The 16,867-nt window shown below is 39.2% G+C and overlaps 1 protein-coding gene across 3 annotated transcripts in view; it reads left to right on the top strand.

The window, feature by feature from the left end:
* Positions 1 to 16,867, top strand: part of PTPRN2 (protein tyrosine phosphatase receptor type N2) — a 1,057,407-nt gene that overhangs the window by 947,670 nt on the left and 92,870 nt on the right. For all 3 annotated transcript variants that reach the window (XM_073334545.2, XM_073334547.2, XM_073334546.2), the window contains one exon: positions 7,568 to 7,762. In XM_073334545.2, the coding sequence (XP_073190646.1) occupies positions 7,568 to 7,762 (195 nt within the window). The remainder of the gene's footprint in view (positions 1 to 7,567; positions 7,763 to 16,867) is intronic.

The raw sequence follows: 16,867 nt of genomic DNA on the forward strand, positions 1-16,867 counted from the left end.
TGAGATTATATAATGGGCTTGGAGACTGTGGTGATGGATGACAACCTAGGTAGACAATTAAAATGTAGAGAACAATTCTGCATGCCCAGCTAAATTAATAAATCTAAAATGTCTAGTCCTTTCCTCCCCTCTCCTCCCCCCCGCCCCCGGTTCTATTACATAGCAGTCTGGATGGGGTTAAAAGAGCAACAGAATGCGTATTTATAAGGATGCATCTAGTCCAAAGGTAGCATTATGTTCTCTATACATATCTCATTTAAGCATTATTTCAATATTTATCAGGTGATTCATTGTTGGAATGTACTCTGATTCCAGTAGTTACTGTTTCATAATTGTAAACAAAATTATATACATAACTATTCCCAGCATATGAATTATTTATTATATTCCCAGACAAAAAATTTGTTAAAATTGAATTAAGGTTGAGATTGTTTCAATAATATAAGAATAAAACAATTACAGGGAGGTTGTAATTATTCCCCAAACAAGGATTACAAACCCAGGAAGCTCAGTGAAGGTTAAATTTAAAAGAAATCCAAACGTGTTAAGCTATGGAAATGCACAGTGAAGGCAGCCAAACAGCTTCCCTTCTGCTCTGTAGTGACACCATACAATTATAATTAGTGCATCATAGTGTTTGTAGTCCAGGTATAGATTAATCTGATTTTTCTAGATACAGTAAACTTTTCCAGTTTTTGTTTTCATTGTAGTGGTGTCAGTACACGTGCAACAAAATGGTTGAATCCACGCTGTACGTGCAAAACTCAGTTCAGCTTTACCTGTAAAGGGCAGTTCCATAATTTTAAAAGAAAAATGCTCAAATAAGTGAGAAGGAAAGCATACCGGAGGAGAATTTTCCTGAGTAATTTTAAAGGTCATGCTATATAATTTGCATATGTTCTTACTACCCACAGTATGTTCTGTTAGCAGTTGTAGCACAGAGTCTTTTAAAATAGAATATTTCACATTGTTCATTGCACTCTGCAAACATTAATTTTAGTACAAATCAAAATAAATATTAGGTCATTTTGTTTAGTTCTGGTTAAGGTGGGTTTGTTGCTGTACAGTACGTTCGCAGATGCTTGTCTGGTTTAGGTTTTAAGGGCATGCTGTGTAAGTGTCCACCACTGTTAATATATATGAATTTTCCTTTGATATCTTTTCATTTCTCCTAATTCTATTCCCTGGATAATTCTGATTCCATCTCTGGTGTTCACAATTTTCAAATGTGTGTGAAGAAGCAGAGGTGGGTTTGGTTTGGTTTTGGTTAACAAGAGATTAACATTTGAGAATGCCAGGCCTCTGTATTGGATTGGTTTTGACTTCTCTAAGTTATGTAACTTCAGATGCATAATGAAGAAATTTGACTTTTATTACTAGTATATATTGTTGGGGGCAGGGTTTTGTTTTGTTTTAAATAAACTGGAAAATTGTGAATTCCCTTAGTTTCCAGGTTCCTATTCAATAGATTTGAGGTAAACATGCTGGGAAGAATAACAACGAGGGTTGCCAGGTTTTCAACCGGAACACCTAGTCGAAAAGGGACCCTGGTGGCTCCGGTTAGCACAGTTGACCGAGCTGCTAAAAGTCCAGCTGTCCACAGCAGGGCAGGCAGGCTCCTACAAAGTGAGAGTCTCTTGATCAAGTTTCAATATTTTAGTCTATGTAACTGTCTATATGGATTTTTTGCCATGAGTTCATGTAACCTGGAGTTTGGGTTGCAAGGCATCTGCTGATTCCTATGGCAGTCTACTGTTTTTCACTAGGTGAGAATGATTCAGGAGTCAAAATCTGTTACTGGGCTAGGACCACAAAGCCCCTCAAGACACACAGACAGAACACAGTCAGACTGTGCAGACACATTTTAATAAACTGTGATATCTGCATATAAGGCAGTTTGGAGAGAGGGTGACAATACTCAACAGCTCGTCTTTAAAAGAAATGAGCATAAGCAAGAGATGTGTATCAGACCTCTCTTAATTGCCATCTTCATCTCCTGATATTAGCATCTTACTGTGCTGATCAGATTCCATTTTCTGACTAATTATGGCAAGGAGTCATCTGGTTTTATTTTATGTTAGTTAGTTATTTCTGTGCTCTAACTTTTGCCTATGCTACATATTGTCATGTATTGCAGTTATGCATAAGCAGAATCAACATACATAAAAGGGTCTTTCAGGACTTTGTGCCATGTTTATCAGAGGATTTGTGGGGAGTGGGTGGGGAACTGTGTTCTTGGCTTTGTCAGTATGCTATCTCTTTGGTTAACAGTACACTTTTTAGAGCAAATACTGGGCATGCTCTGATAATTTCTTTCTCGACTCCTTTGTGGTGGAGCCCAAGGTTCAGATTTAGGGAAAGCTTAATTATTCATTACATATGAGGAAACAAGTTCATATTTACCACTGAAGCCCTACCTCAGGCTAGTTTGGATGTCCTCTTCTGCTGTAAACTTACCTTACAATGGAGTGTACATGGGATATCTTTCAAGATAGGCCTTTTAGTAACCCATGTGGTCTTAATGGATTTTTCAGGAACCTGGTGTATTGTTGGCCTGTCTTGTTGGTAGATATGAATTCTAGTTTCCTCTCCTACACTTTTGTGATACTTGACGGCTGTCATCCAGTGTAAAAGCATGTGGCAGCAAATGCGCAATGCTGTCATGGAACAGGGACATCCTGAAGAAGAGATGGCACTTGCCGTATTATGTTGGCTGCGTTTCTAAAGCAGCCCTGGCTTGACACCTCATTGAAAGAGTGAGATTCATTTCTGAGTGGGCATGATGCCTCTTGGTGTCTGGTGGGAATGCAGGGAGTTGAGGTTATGCATGAAAATCAGTTGTGATAGTTAGGAGTCCTAGCCAGGAATGTACAAACCATGTGTCCATTCTGTCTTTTTGATTAAAGAGAGGCTTTCACTAATGCAGCTGCTATCTGGCTGCTTGAAGAGGGTTTCAGTCACAATTCAAAAAAGTGCTGTAGTAAGATTTCCTTACTGTGGCTTCTCACTGTGTAAGTTCCCTGTATCATGGTCTGCACTAAGACTGACTTCCTGCTCCTGGGTTGAGAAGACGAACTGTTGTGCCTGTAATGAGGAACACTGGGTGAATTAAGGCTCATCTTTAGAACTGGCTAAATTGTATGTACCCACTAATCTACAGTGTGTTAATCCCAATTAAATATTTGATTTATTTACTTTAACACCACTTTTTTATAATGTTGTGTTTATTTTATTTTTTGTAAATGTTCCTTGTCACCCCTCCATCTCCCTGTGGGATGATAAAAAATTTAGGATCACTTCAAAATCTCATTGGAAGAGTTCCGAGGTTTCTCTGAAAATATTGTTTATGATGTGTTTAGGGTTATCAATTTTCTTTCGCAAATGAAAAAAGCTCTCTACAGATGATTATAACACTGTACTTTAAACTCATTTAACTGGACATTATTTTCAGAATATTTATCTTGGTTATTGCAGTTTTTGTCACACTGTGATATTAGTTTTCCATTATATACTACATGTCACTTCCACATAAGTTTGATAATAAATGTTGGGAAATAAAAAACAGAGGCACTGCCTCCATGTGATAGCAATTTCTATGTAATGGGAAATAATGTCATAAACTTTAAATTACATTTTAAATAAATGTTTATGTCCAACCCATCCATTAGATCATAGCCCAAAAGGGTCAGGAGGATCATTCCTTCATATATCACTGTATGCAGTATGATTGCTTTTTTAGGCATAAATGATGCTTTTAAATGAGGAATGACAAGCAGTATAAAAAGACAGTACATTACAGTCACAGTAGTATAGTAATAGCCTTGGCCACTATGTTAAATACAAAAATGCGATACATAAATTGAATTCACTCTTTGCAAATGATTATTAAATGGGTCCGTGCTGATACCAGTGTTCACTGAGTTCGTAGTTCAGTTTGGAACCCTCACGTCTGGGTTCAGTGTTGGGTTCTAAACCTCCATCTTGTGGGCATAATGTTTACTGCTTCCAGAATTAAAAACATAAACACTTGAGAGTGCAGAGAAATGTGTAGATGGCTGATGGTCCTCTTAACTATGGTCTTAAACTATGGTTCAGAGCTTGACTAAGGGCTTAAACAAAGTGACATCAACTCTGTCAAGGCCCAGTGATGGAATTTCCGTGATATTAACAATATTTTAGGGCTCAGTCAGGTTGATTAAATATTTGTAATGCCTACCAATGGAGGTCCCTTTTTGTCTTTTTATTTTATTTTTATTTTTATTTTATTTTATTTTATTTTATTTTTATTTTGGCTATGTGAACAGCCCAGACCACTTCCTTAAGCCTTCCTAATATTGTGACTAAACTGGTGCCCTGGCCCTGTCTGGGGGAGGAGTGAGGACAAACACTGCTTCCTCTCCTCAATATCACAGTTTGTGTGACCGGTTCCTGCTACTACTTCCAGGGGTGCAAAGAATCCCACACAGGGGCAGGGAGAAGACAGCGTAGCCATCCTCACGAATGCAGGAAGCACAATCCCTCCTAGAGCTGCCACTGGAGCAGGAGGTTATATCTTCAAGAACAGGGACATGGGTAACTTGCACATGGTTCTTTATGGTCCATTTTCACCACTGAAGTGTCATAAAGGCATCACATGTGCTCACCCAAATACCCCTAGTGCTGTGGTTTCCGTGTATGGCATAGTCTTCATAGCTATGCCATACCATACTCTGCTACTCCCTTGGAGGACTAAATATAGGAGTCATGACGGTGAATCCACTATGGTCTGGCTATCCTTGGCAGCTGCAATTGCCTGTAAGGGCTGTGAGCAGCAGAGCACAAATTATAGCAGCCCCGAGACTGCTTAAATTTATGCCAGGACTAGGCAGCTTTCTGGATGATTCCAGATTATGGGGAGAGCCAGATACGGTGCAGGGCCACTTACCTCTTAGTCATGAGAAACTACATTTATTTATTTACCTTTAACCACTTCACCTGCACTTTGTCCAATAACCCATCCCTACCAGGAATAAGTCTAATATTTAGATATCTGAACAGCTATTACTTTTTAATAAAGAAGCCATCATACAAACATTTTTGAATTTCTCCCAAATGTGGAGGAGTTTGGTTTTTTTTTAAAGGAGGTTTTAAAATTATTTTACCCCAGGGTAACTTGCAGGTTAGCAAAAGTCATTCTGAACTAGTGATATTTTTAAGGTCTGATAGCTTGTGTGACCCTTCAGAGAGAGAGAAACACTCTTTATCCTTTTTACAAAGCAAAGAACCTGAACTTCCTTGTGATGTAAATGCTTAGCCCCAATAGTTTGATATCTTGCCTTACATCACAACACACTAATAAATATAAAAGCTATTTCAAATTAAATTTTAGGCTTTAAATTTCTATTCTCATATTTTTGTCATGTTGTGGTCAATACCAGGTGACTAAGGCCAGGTCTCCACTACAAAGTTTTGTCAGCAAAGCTGTGTCACTCAATGATGTGAAAAAACCACACACCCTCAGTTGACATAGTTATGCCGGCAAAACCCCCAGTATCGATGCAGCTATACTGACAGAAGAATACTTCCGTCAATATAGCTAATATCGTTCGGGAAGGTGGTGGTGTTTTGCTGTCTCAAAACCTCCTTGTGTCAACATATGCTGCGTCTACACTAGGGAGCTCTGCCAGTACAGCTGTATTGGTAGTACCTGTGTAGTGTAGACTAGCCTAAGGCACCTAGCTGTACAAACAAGGAGATATGGAAAACGAGGTCAGTATAAAAGAGAAAAAAAAGGTTGCGCTCTATTTAAAAATCCTTTTTTTTTCCTGTAAAAAGGGGCATGAATAGAAAAAAAAAAACCCCACCACTGTTATATTTTGGGGTTTTATGGACATTCAGTTGGGATGATCTGCATAATTGTTGCATCCGCCACAAGTGAGTAATGTGTATCTTTATATTACACACTGTAGTATTTTTGTCTCACTCTCATTAATTTATATACAAACGTGTTCCATTTCCCGCCCCGCCCCCAAAAAAACCAAACAAAAAAAAAAAGACCTTCCACTGTACAGAGGTCTTTAATACGAAGTAAAATGGCAGCTTTGGATGAAAGGCAGGTGTAAACCATTTGGATGGTCTTTTGGCCTATAGCTCTTTAGTCTATTGCCTAGGAGTGGAAAGAGCTATCTTGATATATGTTTCTATTCAGATTTTCACTGGGAAAGGAGGATACTAGATTTGAATGCTGGAGTCATTGTCACAACTGTGATGAAGGAAAGATACCAGTTGAATGTCTTAAAAAAAATGTTCTGTGCATTAAATGGATGCATTTCAATCACAAGAAGAAAACCTTTTATATCTATGATGTATGGAGTTCTAAAAGTCATCCTACTGATGACCCTTGAGTTGCAATTATATTCTTATTGAATAAGAAAACAGAGGCCATCACATTTTAACAGTATGGATTCTTCAAAATCTATTATTTTGATCGCCAGAGGCAAGTAACTAAGATCTTAATATATGTCTCTGTAAAATAAGTAATTGGAGACAAATGTGCAACCACACCACATGTACAATATGTCCAAGCACCATGAACATAGCCAGGCTTACTATGCAGCATAGGCTTCCAAAAATCCTTCATGGGCAATAGACATATGTAAAAATGCTAATTTTATTATTTACTTTGAAATTTTACTGCACATGAGTGAATCTAAATGCATTGTAACAGAGACAATATAACCAAGGGTCTATTTATCCCATTAGATTCAGAATTTCAAAATGCAGTACCTTGTTTCTCTGGAAATGTTTGTACTAGCACCATTCTCCATGACTATATAAACACAATATATTTTAGACATGCATTTCATGTGTGGTGCAACTGAAATGCTTTATTTAGGGAAGATTTTTGTTGGTTTTGGTGATTTTTATCTCGGTTGGATTGGGATGTCTGGTAGGTTCAGTTTTCTTTCTTTGTCAAAGCTGCTTACAGCACATGTGACAGATTTCTGTTTTTTATTCTTTGTTAATGTCATTCTTCATTTTCTGTGCCCCACATCTACGAGTAAGGGTTGTGTATGCTCTATTTTAATGAAGAGAAATGGCACATCTATCAACTAGAATTTATATTAGAGAGCACATCAATTCAGTTGCTATTACTTGCTGAGCTTTCAAATTCAGGGCTGAATTCTGCTCTCAATTACACCTGTGCAACCCCATTAACTTCAGTGGGCTGTACAGTGCGGAATTAGGTTCACAGAATGAAGTATGGTATAAAACAACGTATCCATCTGCTAATAGAATTTCAGCCCCAAAATATTATTTGAGGCAGTCTTAAAAGAGTGACGTGCATGCACTCATAGTTAAACTTCTTTTGCGTGAGACTGGGATGGTCAACATCTAGTTATTTCATATAGTGGGTCTAGTAAATTTATATATCAGAAGTATCAGAATACCAAAATATTAGCCCTTAAGGGAAGAAAAACACTCCCACTCTAGAGATGTACTATATACTGTGTTGTCCTTAGCAGACTTTTATTCCATTGTGGCTGCTATTAGCTGCAGATTGTTCCCTTCTTTCTCTGTCTTCTAGGAGCTGTGCCGTCAGCGCATGGCTGTAAAATCATCTGATCGACCAGAGCCCTTGCACACTTCTCGTGTAAACAGTGTCTCGTCACAGTTTAGTGATGGGCCCATTGCCAGCCCCTCTGCTCGGAGCAGCACATCATCCTGGTGTGAAGAACCAGTTCAGTCTAACATGGACATCTCCACCGGTCACATGATCCTGGTAAGCAGAGTTTTCTTTATGGCATGTGAAATACAATCAAAATTAAAATTGGTAGTTCATCAATTTAAAGTAGACTGGGAAAAATATTTATCTTCTAAAGGGATATTGTCAACTTACAACATTTTTTTAAAAAATCCTTCACCTATTATATTAATCTGACCTTTAAATAGTTAAAACTAAAACTGTTTTTTAAAAAAATCCTTTTTCACTGTGCTGTTCTTCTGTTTAGGATACATTCTCTTAGCTTGGACATTTAAAATAGATTTTTTTTTTAAACCGAAGATAATTTACTTTTCATCCCTTTGTCCTATTGGTTTACTTTTGCCATTTTACTTGGCTTGGACGATTAAATAAGACTTTGATTTCTGGTCAGTTTTTCTTTCTGGCCTGTAGTATAATGGTGCTGCAAAAGCTGCAGTAGAATATTAACAATGTGTATCTAATTGTTTTCATTGAAATTGGGTGTGTGGGGGATCTAAATTTTTAGCCTAACCTGATTTTCCTCCTTTAAAGTAACTGTATCTTTCTCATGTTTGAAACTGCACAAATATGTTTTGTTTGTGAAACCTGGGCTCGAAAGTGTTGTGGGAGATGGCCACTTTGTTCTCATGGGTGTGTGTATATGGCTAGTGAAATGCTTTTTCACCACCCAGGGGAGACAGCATGACTTAGTGGTTAGGATCCTGGACAGGGACTCAAAATACCTGAGTTATATTCCTGCCTTTGTTGGTGGCCATGGGCAAGTCATTTCACATCTCTGTGCTTCAGTTTTCCCATCTGTAAAATGGGGGTCGTAATACTGATCTCCTTTGTAAAGTGCCAAGAGATCTACTGTTGAAAAGAGCTAGGTGGCATTATTATTATTATTATATTTTCTACATTTACCCTCTCTAACTGTTAAGATTATCCAGCTGGACTGAATCACAATCAATAAATTGCTGCCCCTCACTAGCTATGTATTTATATAGCTCTGAGAAGACCAATGGGATTTCTGGGAAGGAATCTGTGCTCTGTCCATGTCATGCTGTCTCATCATGCTTCTCTCTCTCCTGCACCCTTTTCCTTTTTATGGTTTTGTAGATAAAGCTGCTCACCTACTTAAATATTTTCCAAGTTTTGTGGGAAAGCCATATGGCCTAATAGAAAATGGAATGGAAGCCAGAGTGCCAATTTGACCTTAGCCAAGTCACTGACCTCCGTCAGCTCAGCTATAAAACTGAGGAAAAGCAGGATCTGCTTGAAAACCAGATGCTGTGTCTGAGCAGAGCTTTCCTGGGTAAATACATTTCCAAACAGCAGAGTTAGGTTTTTAACCTGATATATAACAGATGCACAAGTGCACCTAGGAATGAGGGATGGATATGTTACCCAAAAGGTCTGTGACCTTGGCTCTTACAATCGCACTTTCGCCTACTCAGAACTACAACCTTTCACTTGTTTTTGTGTTTCTGCAGTTGTTGGGATATTGTAGTTACCAACACATTCCCCACCCCCAAACCTCACCTTTCAAATAACCCCTAAAGTAAGGATGGGCACAAGAGTAAGTAGTGATATAATGCTTGTATCCCAAGCATCTGTGGGTAAAACCAAAGAAAGTACAAAATTGCCTAAGTATACGGCAATGTATATGCTTAAGATTTGCAGTTAATGAGTGGTTTAAATGGAGCAAAATAGTTTACAAAGATACTGCTAAAATAAACCTAAAAATCACACAAAGCCAAATGAACAGGTAGGAAACTTGCATAAGGGAACCAAGTAGTGTTAATTCTGGATCTGGGAATTTTCCCAAAAGTTCAACTAAGTGTGTGTGGAAATAAGCCATATTTTGCAACCTAGGAATGGGTTTTAAAAAACAAACAGATTGATTAGGAGTACTATGGTGGTGGTGGTTCAGTGTCCATAATTCAGTCAATTCTGTTTAACCCTGAGTGAACTCATGCATATGTTAGCTATCTAACAACATATGTTAAATCTTAGATGGTGAGGGTTCAAAGAAGGGCAACTGAAATGCTACAATGCCTTGAGAGTATGACCTATAAGGAGAGAGTGAAAAAAAATTTAAACCTGTGTAGTCTAAAATGAATAAACAAAAGCTAGCAATTCAGAGGAGTCTGCATCTCTGCTTCTAAATATGGGAAAGGGAAAGAGTACAGAAAAGTGCTCTTAATAGACACCAAGGATATAATTAGCAAAAAAGGGGTTAGAATTTGAAAGGATGCATTTAGCTTAGATATCAAAACAAGTTTCATAGGAAGGTCAAGCAGACAGTGGAACTGTTTACTTAAAGAGGTAGTTCTGCTATAAGTTCTAGATTTCTTTAAGGCAAAGTTAGGTAAGGTTTTTATGGAAGGATCTACTTTGAAGCAGCTGATTGAACTTAATTGGGGTTGCCTGACATGCATGGCACTGGAAGTTATGTTGGCAGCCTGGCAGGAATCTGAGAGCTGACCTGATTTACGTTTTGGTCAAAAATAAATGCAAGCAACCATAATACCTTATTTGCCTGAATTTTGTATGTCTCTTGAGAAATTGCTGCTTATTTGAGTTCAGCAGCAAGGAAAACATGCCAGTGATCAGCTTTTTCATACATCCTGTAGTTAGTAGATGGGAGCCACAGGCCCCCATTTTAGAATTCGTTGATATATCAGATGATATATAAGATGCTTTCCAACTCTATCCTCTCCTGCTGCTGTCATCTTGTGAAATAAAAAGTTACTTTATAGACATTTTATGCAGAGATGCTTTAGTACAAAAAAAGACAAAAGTTAATAAGGGCCTAATAAGGATGGGGAGCATTGTCAGCACTGCACAGCAAATAGACTTACGGAACAGTAAAGCGGTATTCAGTTTTACAATGCTCAGCAATGAAGTAGCTAGCTGAGTTAGAACTCTAGAATCTTTATTGTTCTTGGTGGCTTGGATCTTCCCAGGGGAAATAACATTGTGATGTTCAGATAGCAGTAAGAGCTTATAGTTGGAAACATCTTGATTTGACTTGTAAATTGAGCAGATCTGTTATGGAAATCATTGAGGAGGAATTCACTTAGAATACTCAGGTATCCTGTTTAGACTTTTTTTTTTAACTGATATCCACCCTTTTTTATTTGCCCTTATGCATAAACAGAAATACTAGAACCTAAACTCAGCTTGCTGCTGTTTGGCAAATGGTAGAATACCACTTTGCTCTTCCACAAATATATTGCCTCTGCAATGCTTGATAGTAGTCTAAGCTACTTTGTGTTAGGTAGTAGAGAAAAACTCAAGACCCAGAGGGGCAATTTTGAGTAGTGGCAAAGTGTAATTTTTGTCCCTTTTTCGGTTGGTTGTTTTTTCTGTAAACCCCACATTTTTAGCAGGTAAATAGAAGGCCACTGCTCTGAATGAGGTTATCTTGTGAAAAGATCCCAGTGTTTGACCCATGGAAGTTTCGATTAGAGAGGATATAATGAGAAGCATGTTTTATGCCACCATACTAGTGACTCTGCATTCTGACATTGGTAGCAGTGTGAGGAACAAGAAGAGGAAGAAGCTGTCGTAATTTAAGGTACCTTTGATCTTGCAAAAAAAAAAAAAGAAGAAGAAGGAAAAAAGAGGGGGTGCAATTTCAGAAAAGTCATGGTGAGTGACGGGAAGGATAAGAACTCATGTTGATTTCTTTCCATGCTTGTTTGATTAAAATAATCATACCTTGTTATGAATTTTCAAATCAAGAAATGGACTGAGAGAAATGGCCCGTATGATTTTTGTGAGACAGTGCTAAATTTATCTCTGTTTAAATATTGTGTATTTTGTCAGTGAAATAAGAGTTTGCAGAAGCAGAACTGACTTTTCATGGCTTTTTTTTTTTTTTTTTGGAGTGGAAGACGAGTAAAAAAGATGTGAAATTGAAAGCACCAGGCACAGATTAGAATCTGGGAAAGAGGGTGAATGGTCTTGCCTTTCTAAACACACAAACAAAAATAATACATTAAAACTAGAGGTCTGAGAAGTCTTCCCTTGACAACGTGCAAAAATAATGTATTTTGGAAAAATTACACCATTGAAGTGTTCGTGATACGTCATGCATCTAGTGCTTTTCAAACAAGAAGGGCATGGGATGTTTCATCACCACCGTGCATGCTGGGAGCAAAGAGAATGAGAGACTGAAGGCTGGGACTTAGTAACCCTTAGTAACCAGAAGATGTTTCTTCAAAAGATCACCTTCCATTCTGGGAGGACTTTCTGTAATAAAACTAGAACTGGACTACATAGATCCTAGAAGTGCTGTTGGGAAGCTAGCCAAACCTGAGACAGAAACTTTAGTTCTGCATTCCACCTTTCACATGGTGTGGTTTGATTTAGTCTTGATGTTGATTTGACAAAGTGATTGTCATGGACTTGAGTGGAGCTGCAAGAAAGGAATAGAGAGACTCCTGGAACTTAGATGTGGGGATTTCAAACAGTATTTGTATTTTATGCTCTGCCATAGTAATTCTGCCTTTTTTTTAAAAAAAAAGCACTCTGCACACACTTTTTAAAAAAAGAAATCTTTGAGAAGCAGGGAGTATCCCCTATAGACTTCATTTAAATGGTCTATAAAATAGTGCTGAACTGTATTTAAAAATACATTATGGCAAAGATAAACTGCAAAGCCACTTGTTAAACTGCCCACTAAACTATTAAACCACTGCAAGGCTTTGATTTCATCCTAAACCATTAATAAAAATCACTGAACTGCCTCGATTTATAGCATCTAAAATGCTTTACTAAACAAAGGAGTGCCCAACATGCGATGATTGATACCACTGGGCTGGATACCAGCACACACTCTGACTGGTGTCTAACTCAAAAACATGCAGAAAGAGGCAGTAGAGAGGGTGTTTCCTGAGGAGAAAGGGATTGATCTATAGCCTGGGAGCTTTCCACCAAGTGACAGTGGCACATGCCCACTGTGGGTACGTGACAGCCTTCCTTGGGGAAGGTCAAAGGTGAGGAGGGCAGGAAGGAGAAACCAGAATTACTAATAAAATCAAATAGCTGCAGACAAGAACGTCTGTTTGACTATTTTGGTTTTTATTTGAATTTTCTTTGTTTTCAGTAGCAGCACGATGTGCTGAGTGCTGTACAAAGACGTAGAAGGCACAGTGCCTATGCCAAAAAGTTACATCTTTTTTTTTTTTTAAGAAAAACAGGTGTAGAATGGGGAGAAAGAGAAACAGCACATTTAAAAAAAATACAGCCACACATGTAGATATACACACACACGTATATATGTTTTTCAGTCCCAAATTACCTGCAACCATGCTGCTATACTTAGTTGTAGGTGTCCTGGTATAGGTAGGTCTTCAGGAAGCATTTGAAGGAGAAATGATGGTGACCTTGCAGGCCAGCTCAGGAAGAGCATTCCAAGCATAGAGGTCACACGGGGAAAGGCTGTTGCTTATCCAGAGCACATTCCTTTGCTGGAATACTGATTTAATGTGAGGACCTAGATAGCTAGTATACAAAAAGACATAAATACCACAGGGAAATAAATCTGTGCCCTTGTCTTGCTGAATGAGTAGCTGACTTATAAGTTGTGTTCTTAAGAACAGGCAGAGTAGGCTGCCTCCCTGCAGACTCACTGTTGCCAAAAGGCACTTCCCTGTTTTCCTGTCTGAATTTTTAAGTTATTTTGAAACATTTTCCTCTCTTCAAAATTGGGGCTTGTAATTGGGCAACAAGGATAACTGGCAACAGCAATAAGTATCTTTTTAAAGACAACCTAACGCTGTCCTTAGTATATAAAGTCATAGAAACGTAGGCGGGTGGAACCTTGAGAAGTCATCAAGTCCAGCCCCTGTGCTGAGGCCAGGACCAAGAAAACATAGAATATCCCTGACTAGTATTTGTCCAACTATTCTTTGAAACCTAAGCCAGTGATGGGGATTCCACAACCTCCCTTGGAAGCCTGTTCCAGAGCTTAACTATCCTTATAGTTGGAAAGTTTTTCCTAATATCTAACCTAAAGCTCTCTTGCTACAGATTATGCCCATTACTTGTTGTTCCGCTTTCAGTGGACATGGAGAACAATTGATCACCATCCTCTTTATAACAGCCCTTAACATATTAAGTCTATCAGTTCCCTCATCAGCCTTCTTTTCACAAGACTAGTTATAGTTCTGTTGAATGTGTGGGTGTATTATATGAAAGAACCGGGGGTGGAAGGGACAACTCATGCTACGTGTATTAACCCCTTGGTTCTGCCATTCTAACATAGCGGTATGCTAAATTTGCTCTGACTTCAAAGGTTTTGCAGAACCCAGAGTGCTGAAATGCCAGTCAAAAGCAGCTCCTCCAGGGCTGGGTTTCTGCTCATGCCTCCCTTCCTCCCCCTCTTTCCACCCCCCACATCCACCAGTTAAACCACTGATTTGGTACCACAGAAGTAATACTTTCCTCTTTCCATGAACACTGCTACTTGCCAACACGAGCAGCAGGGGATAGTGATATGGTGTGGACTCAAATCAGGAGCTGAGTGGACAGGGGAGATCCCAGCAGAAGCAATCTCCTCAGCTCTTGATTTGATTCCCCACCACCACCAGCCCCACTGCTGTCAGTCCTCCAATCAGTTTGCTTCATGCTCAGTTTCCACCAATTTCCACAACCTCATTTTTTGAATGAGTTTTAAATAGTAATCATGAATTAAGGGGTTAATGTTAGAGCAGGGAAACTGTTCGATGAATTTCAGTATTTTTTCTAAATTGTCTTTCTTTTTTTCTCAAATTTATTCATTATTAGAAATAATTTGCCAAATGTGCATCTTGGTCTGGAGCTTGATTGTGAGAAGGTCATTTCAAGGCTTTAATTTTCAAAACTCAGCTGTTTTGATTAGACACACAGGTCACATGATAGGTTTCTGTTCCTAGGTAGGATAAGTGCAATCACGGTTTCAGTGCAAATAATCAGAATTCATTTTCCATTAATATTTTGCAATATTGACTTAAAATTTGTTTTGACAAAAATTCCTCCCTGAGAACTGGTTTATTAGACTATTAGCAGAAAGCAAACACAAAAGGGTCATGAACACAATCAAAACAAACCAGTTTAATGTTGCAATGAATATTTGCAGAATTCTCCCCATCTCCCCCAGTATTTCTCCAGCTCTAGTTGAGGTCCAGATAAGACCAAGGCAAAGCTGGTGGCAACCACTGGAAGAAGTGGAAGAGGTCTCTGGATGAAGGGAGTATACCTGCCTTTGGCTACTCAGGTTTGAAAACTAGGGTTTTACTGGATCCTCAGCTGCTTCTAGATGTCTAGAGAACTGCAGCTGCCTGGAATGCTTATCGTCTACACTTGTCCAGGAGGTTGATCTTTTCTTTTGGAATGAGGTTATGCCTTGTGTAATGTGGTGCTCTTCTGTTGATTCAGCCTGTTGAATTTATTTAAACCCTGCATGATGCTGCAGAGGTTCTGCTGACTCATAGATTCATAGATTCATAGATATTTAGGTCAGAAGGGACCATTATGATCATCTAGTCTGACCTCCTGCACAATGCAGGCCACAGAATTTCACCCACCACTCCTAAAAAAGACCTCACACCTATATCTGTGCTATTGAAGTCCTCAAATTGTAGTTTGAAGACCTCAAGGAGCAGAGAATCCTCCAGCAAGTGACCCGTGCCCCATGCTACAGAGGAAGGCGAAAAACCTCCAGGGCCTTCCAATCTGCCCTGGAGGAAAATTCCTTCCCGACCCCAAATATGGCGATCAGCTAAACCCTGAGCATATGGGCAAGATTCATCAGCCAGATACTGCAGAAAATTCTTTCCCGGGTAACTTGGATCTTACCCCATCTAAAAACCCATCACAGGCCATTGGGCCTATTTACCATGAATATTTAATTACCAAAACCATGTTATCCCATCATACCATCTCCTCCATAAACTTATCGAGTTTAATCTTAAAGCAAGATAGATCTTTTGCCCCCACTACTTCCCTCGGAAGGCTATTCCAAAACTTCACTCCTCTGATGGTTAGAAACCTTCGTCTAATTTCTAATCTAAATTTCCTAGTGGCCAGTTTATATCCATTTGTTCTTGTGTCCACATTGGTATTGAGTTTAAATAATTCCTCTCCCTCTCTGGTATTTATCCCTCTGATATATTTATAGAGAGCAATCATATCTCCCCTCAACCTTCTTTTAGTTAGGCTAAACAAGCCAAGCTCCCTGAGTCTCCTTTCATAAGACAAGTTTTCCATTCCTCGGATCATCCTAGTAGCCCTTCTCTGTACCTGTTCCAGTTTGAATTCATCCTTCTTAAACATGGGAGACCAGAACTGCACACAGTATTCCAGGTGAGGTCTCACCAGTGCCTTATATAACGGTACTAAAACCTCCTTATCCCTACTGGAAATACCTCTCCTGATGCATCCCAAAACGACATTAGCTTTTTTCACAGCCATATCACATTGGCAGCTCATAGTCAACCTATGATCAACCAATACTCCAAGGTCCTTTTCCTCCTCCGTTACTTCTAGTTGATGCGTCCCTAGCTTATAACTAAAATTCTTGTTATTAATCCCTAAATGCATGACCTTACACTTCTCACTATTAAATTTCATCCTATTCCTATTACTCCAGTTTACAAGGTCATCCAGATCCTCCTGTAGGGTATCCCTGTCCTTCTCTAAATTAGCAATACCTCCCAGCTTTGTATCATCTGCAAACTTTATTAGCACACTCCCACTTTTTGTAGCAGATGTGGCTTGTTAACAGCAGATGTGGCTTGTTAACCACATTTAGGGTCTAAGACGGAGGTCAGCAACCTTTGGTTGCTTCAGGAAGTGGTGACCAGCACGCCCCTGTGGCCCACAGCTCCCATTTGGCCGGGAACGGTGAACCATGGCCACTGGGATCTGCCGGGGGTCGTGCCTGTGGATGGTTAATGTAAACAAAATGTCTCGCAGCCTGCCAGTGGATTACCCTGACGGGCTGCGTGCCGAAAGTTGCTGATCCCTGGTCTAAGAGGTGGGAGTTGTTCGCTAGAACAGTGGTTCTCAACCAGGGGTAAGCAGAGGTCTTCCAGCAGGTACTCAACTTATCTAGATCAGTATTTCTCAAGTTGGGGGTTGCAGCCCCCAGGG

Source organism: Lepidochelys kempii, chromosome 2 (genome assembly GCF_965140285.1).
Source record: "Lepidochelys kempii isolate rLepKem1 chromosome 2, rLepKem1.hap1, whole genome shotgun sequence".
Classification (NCBI taxonomy): domain Eukaryota; kingdom Metazoa; phylum Chordata; order Testudines; family Cheloniidae; genus Lepidochelys; species Lepidochelys kempii.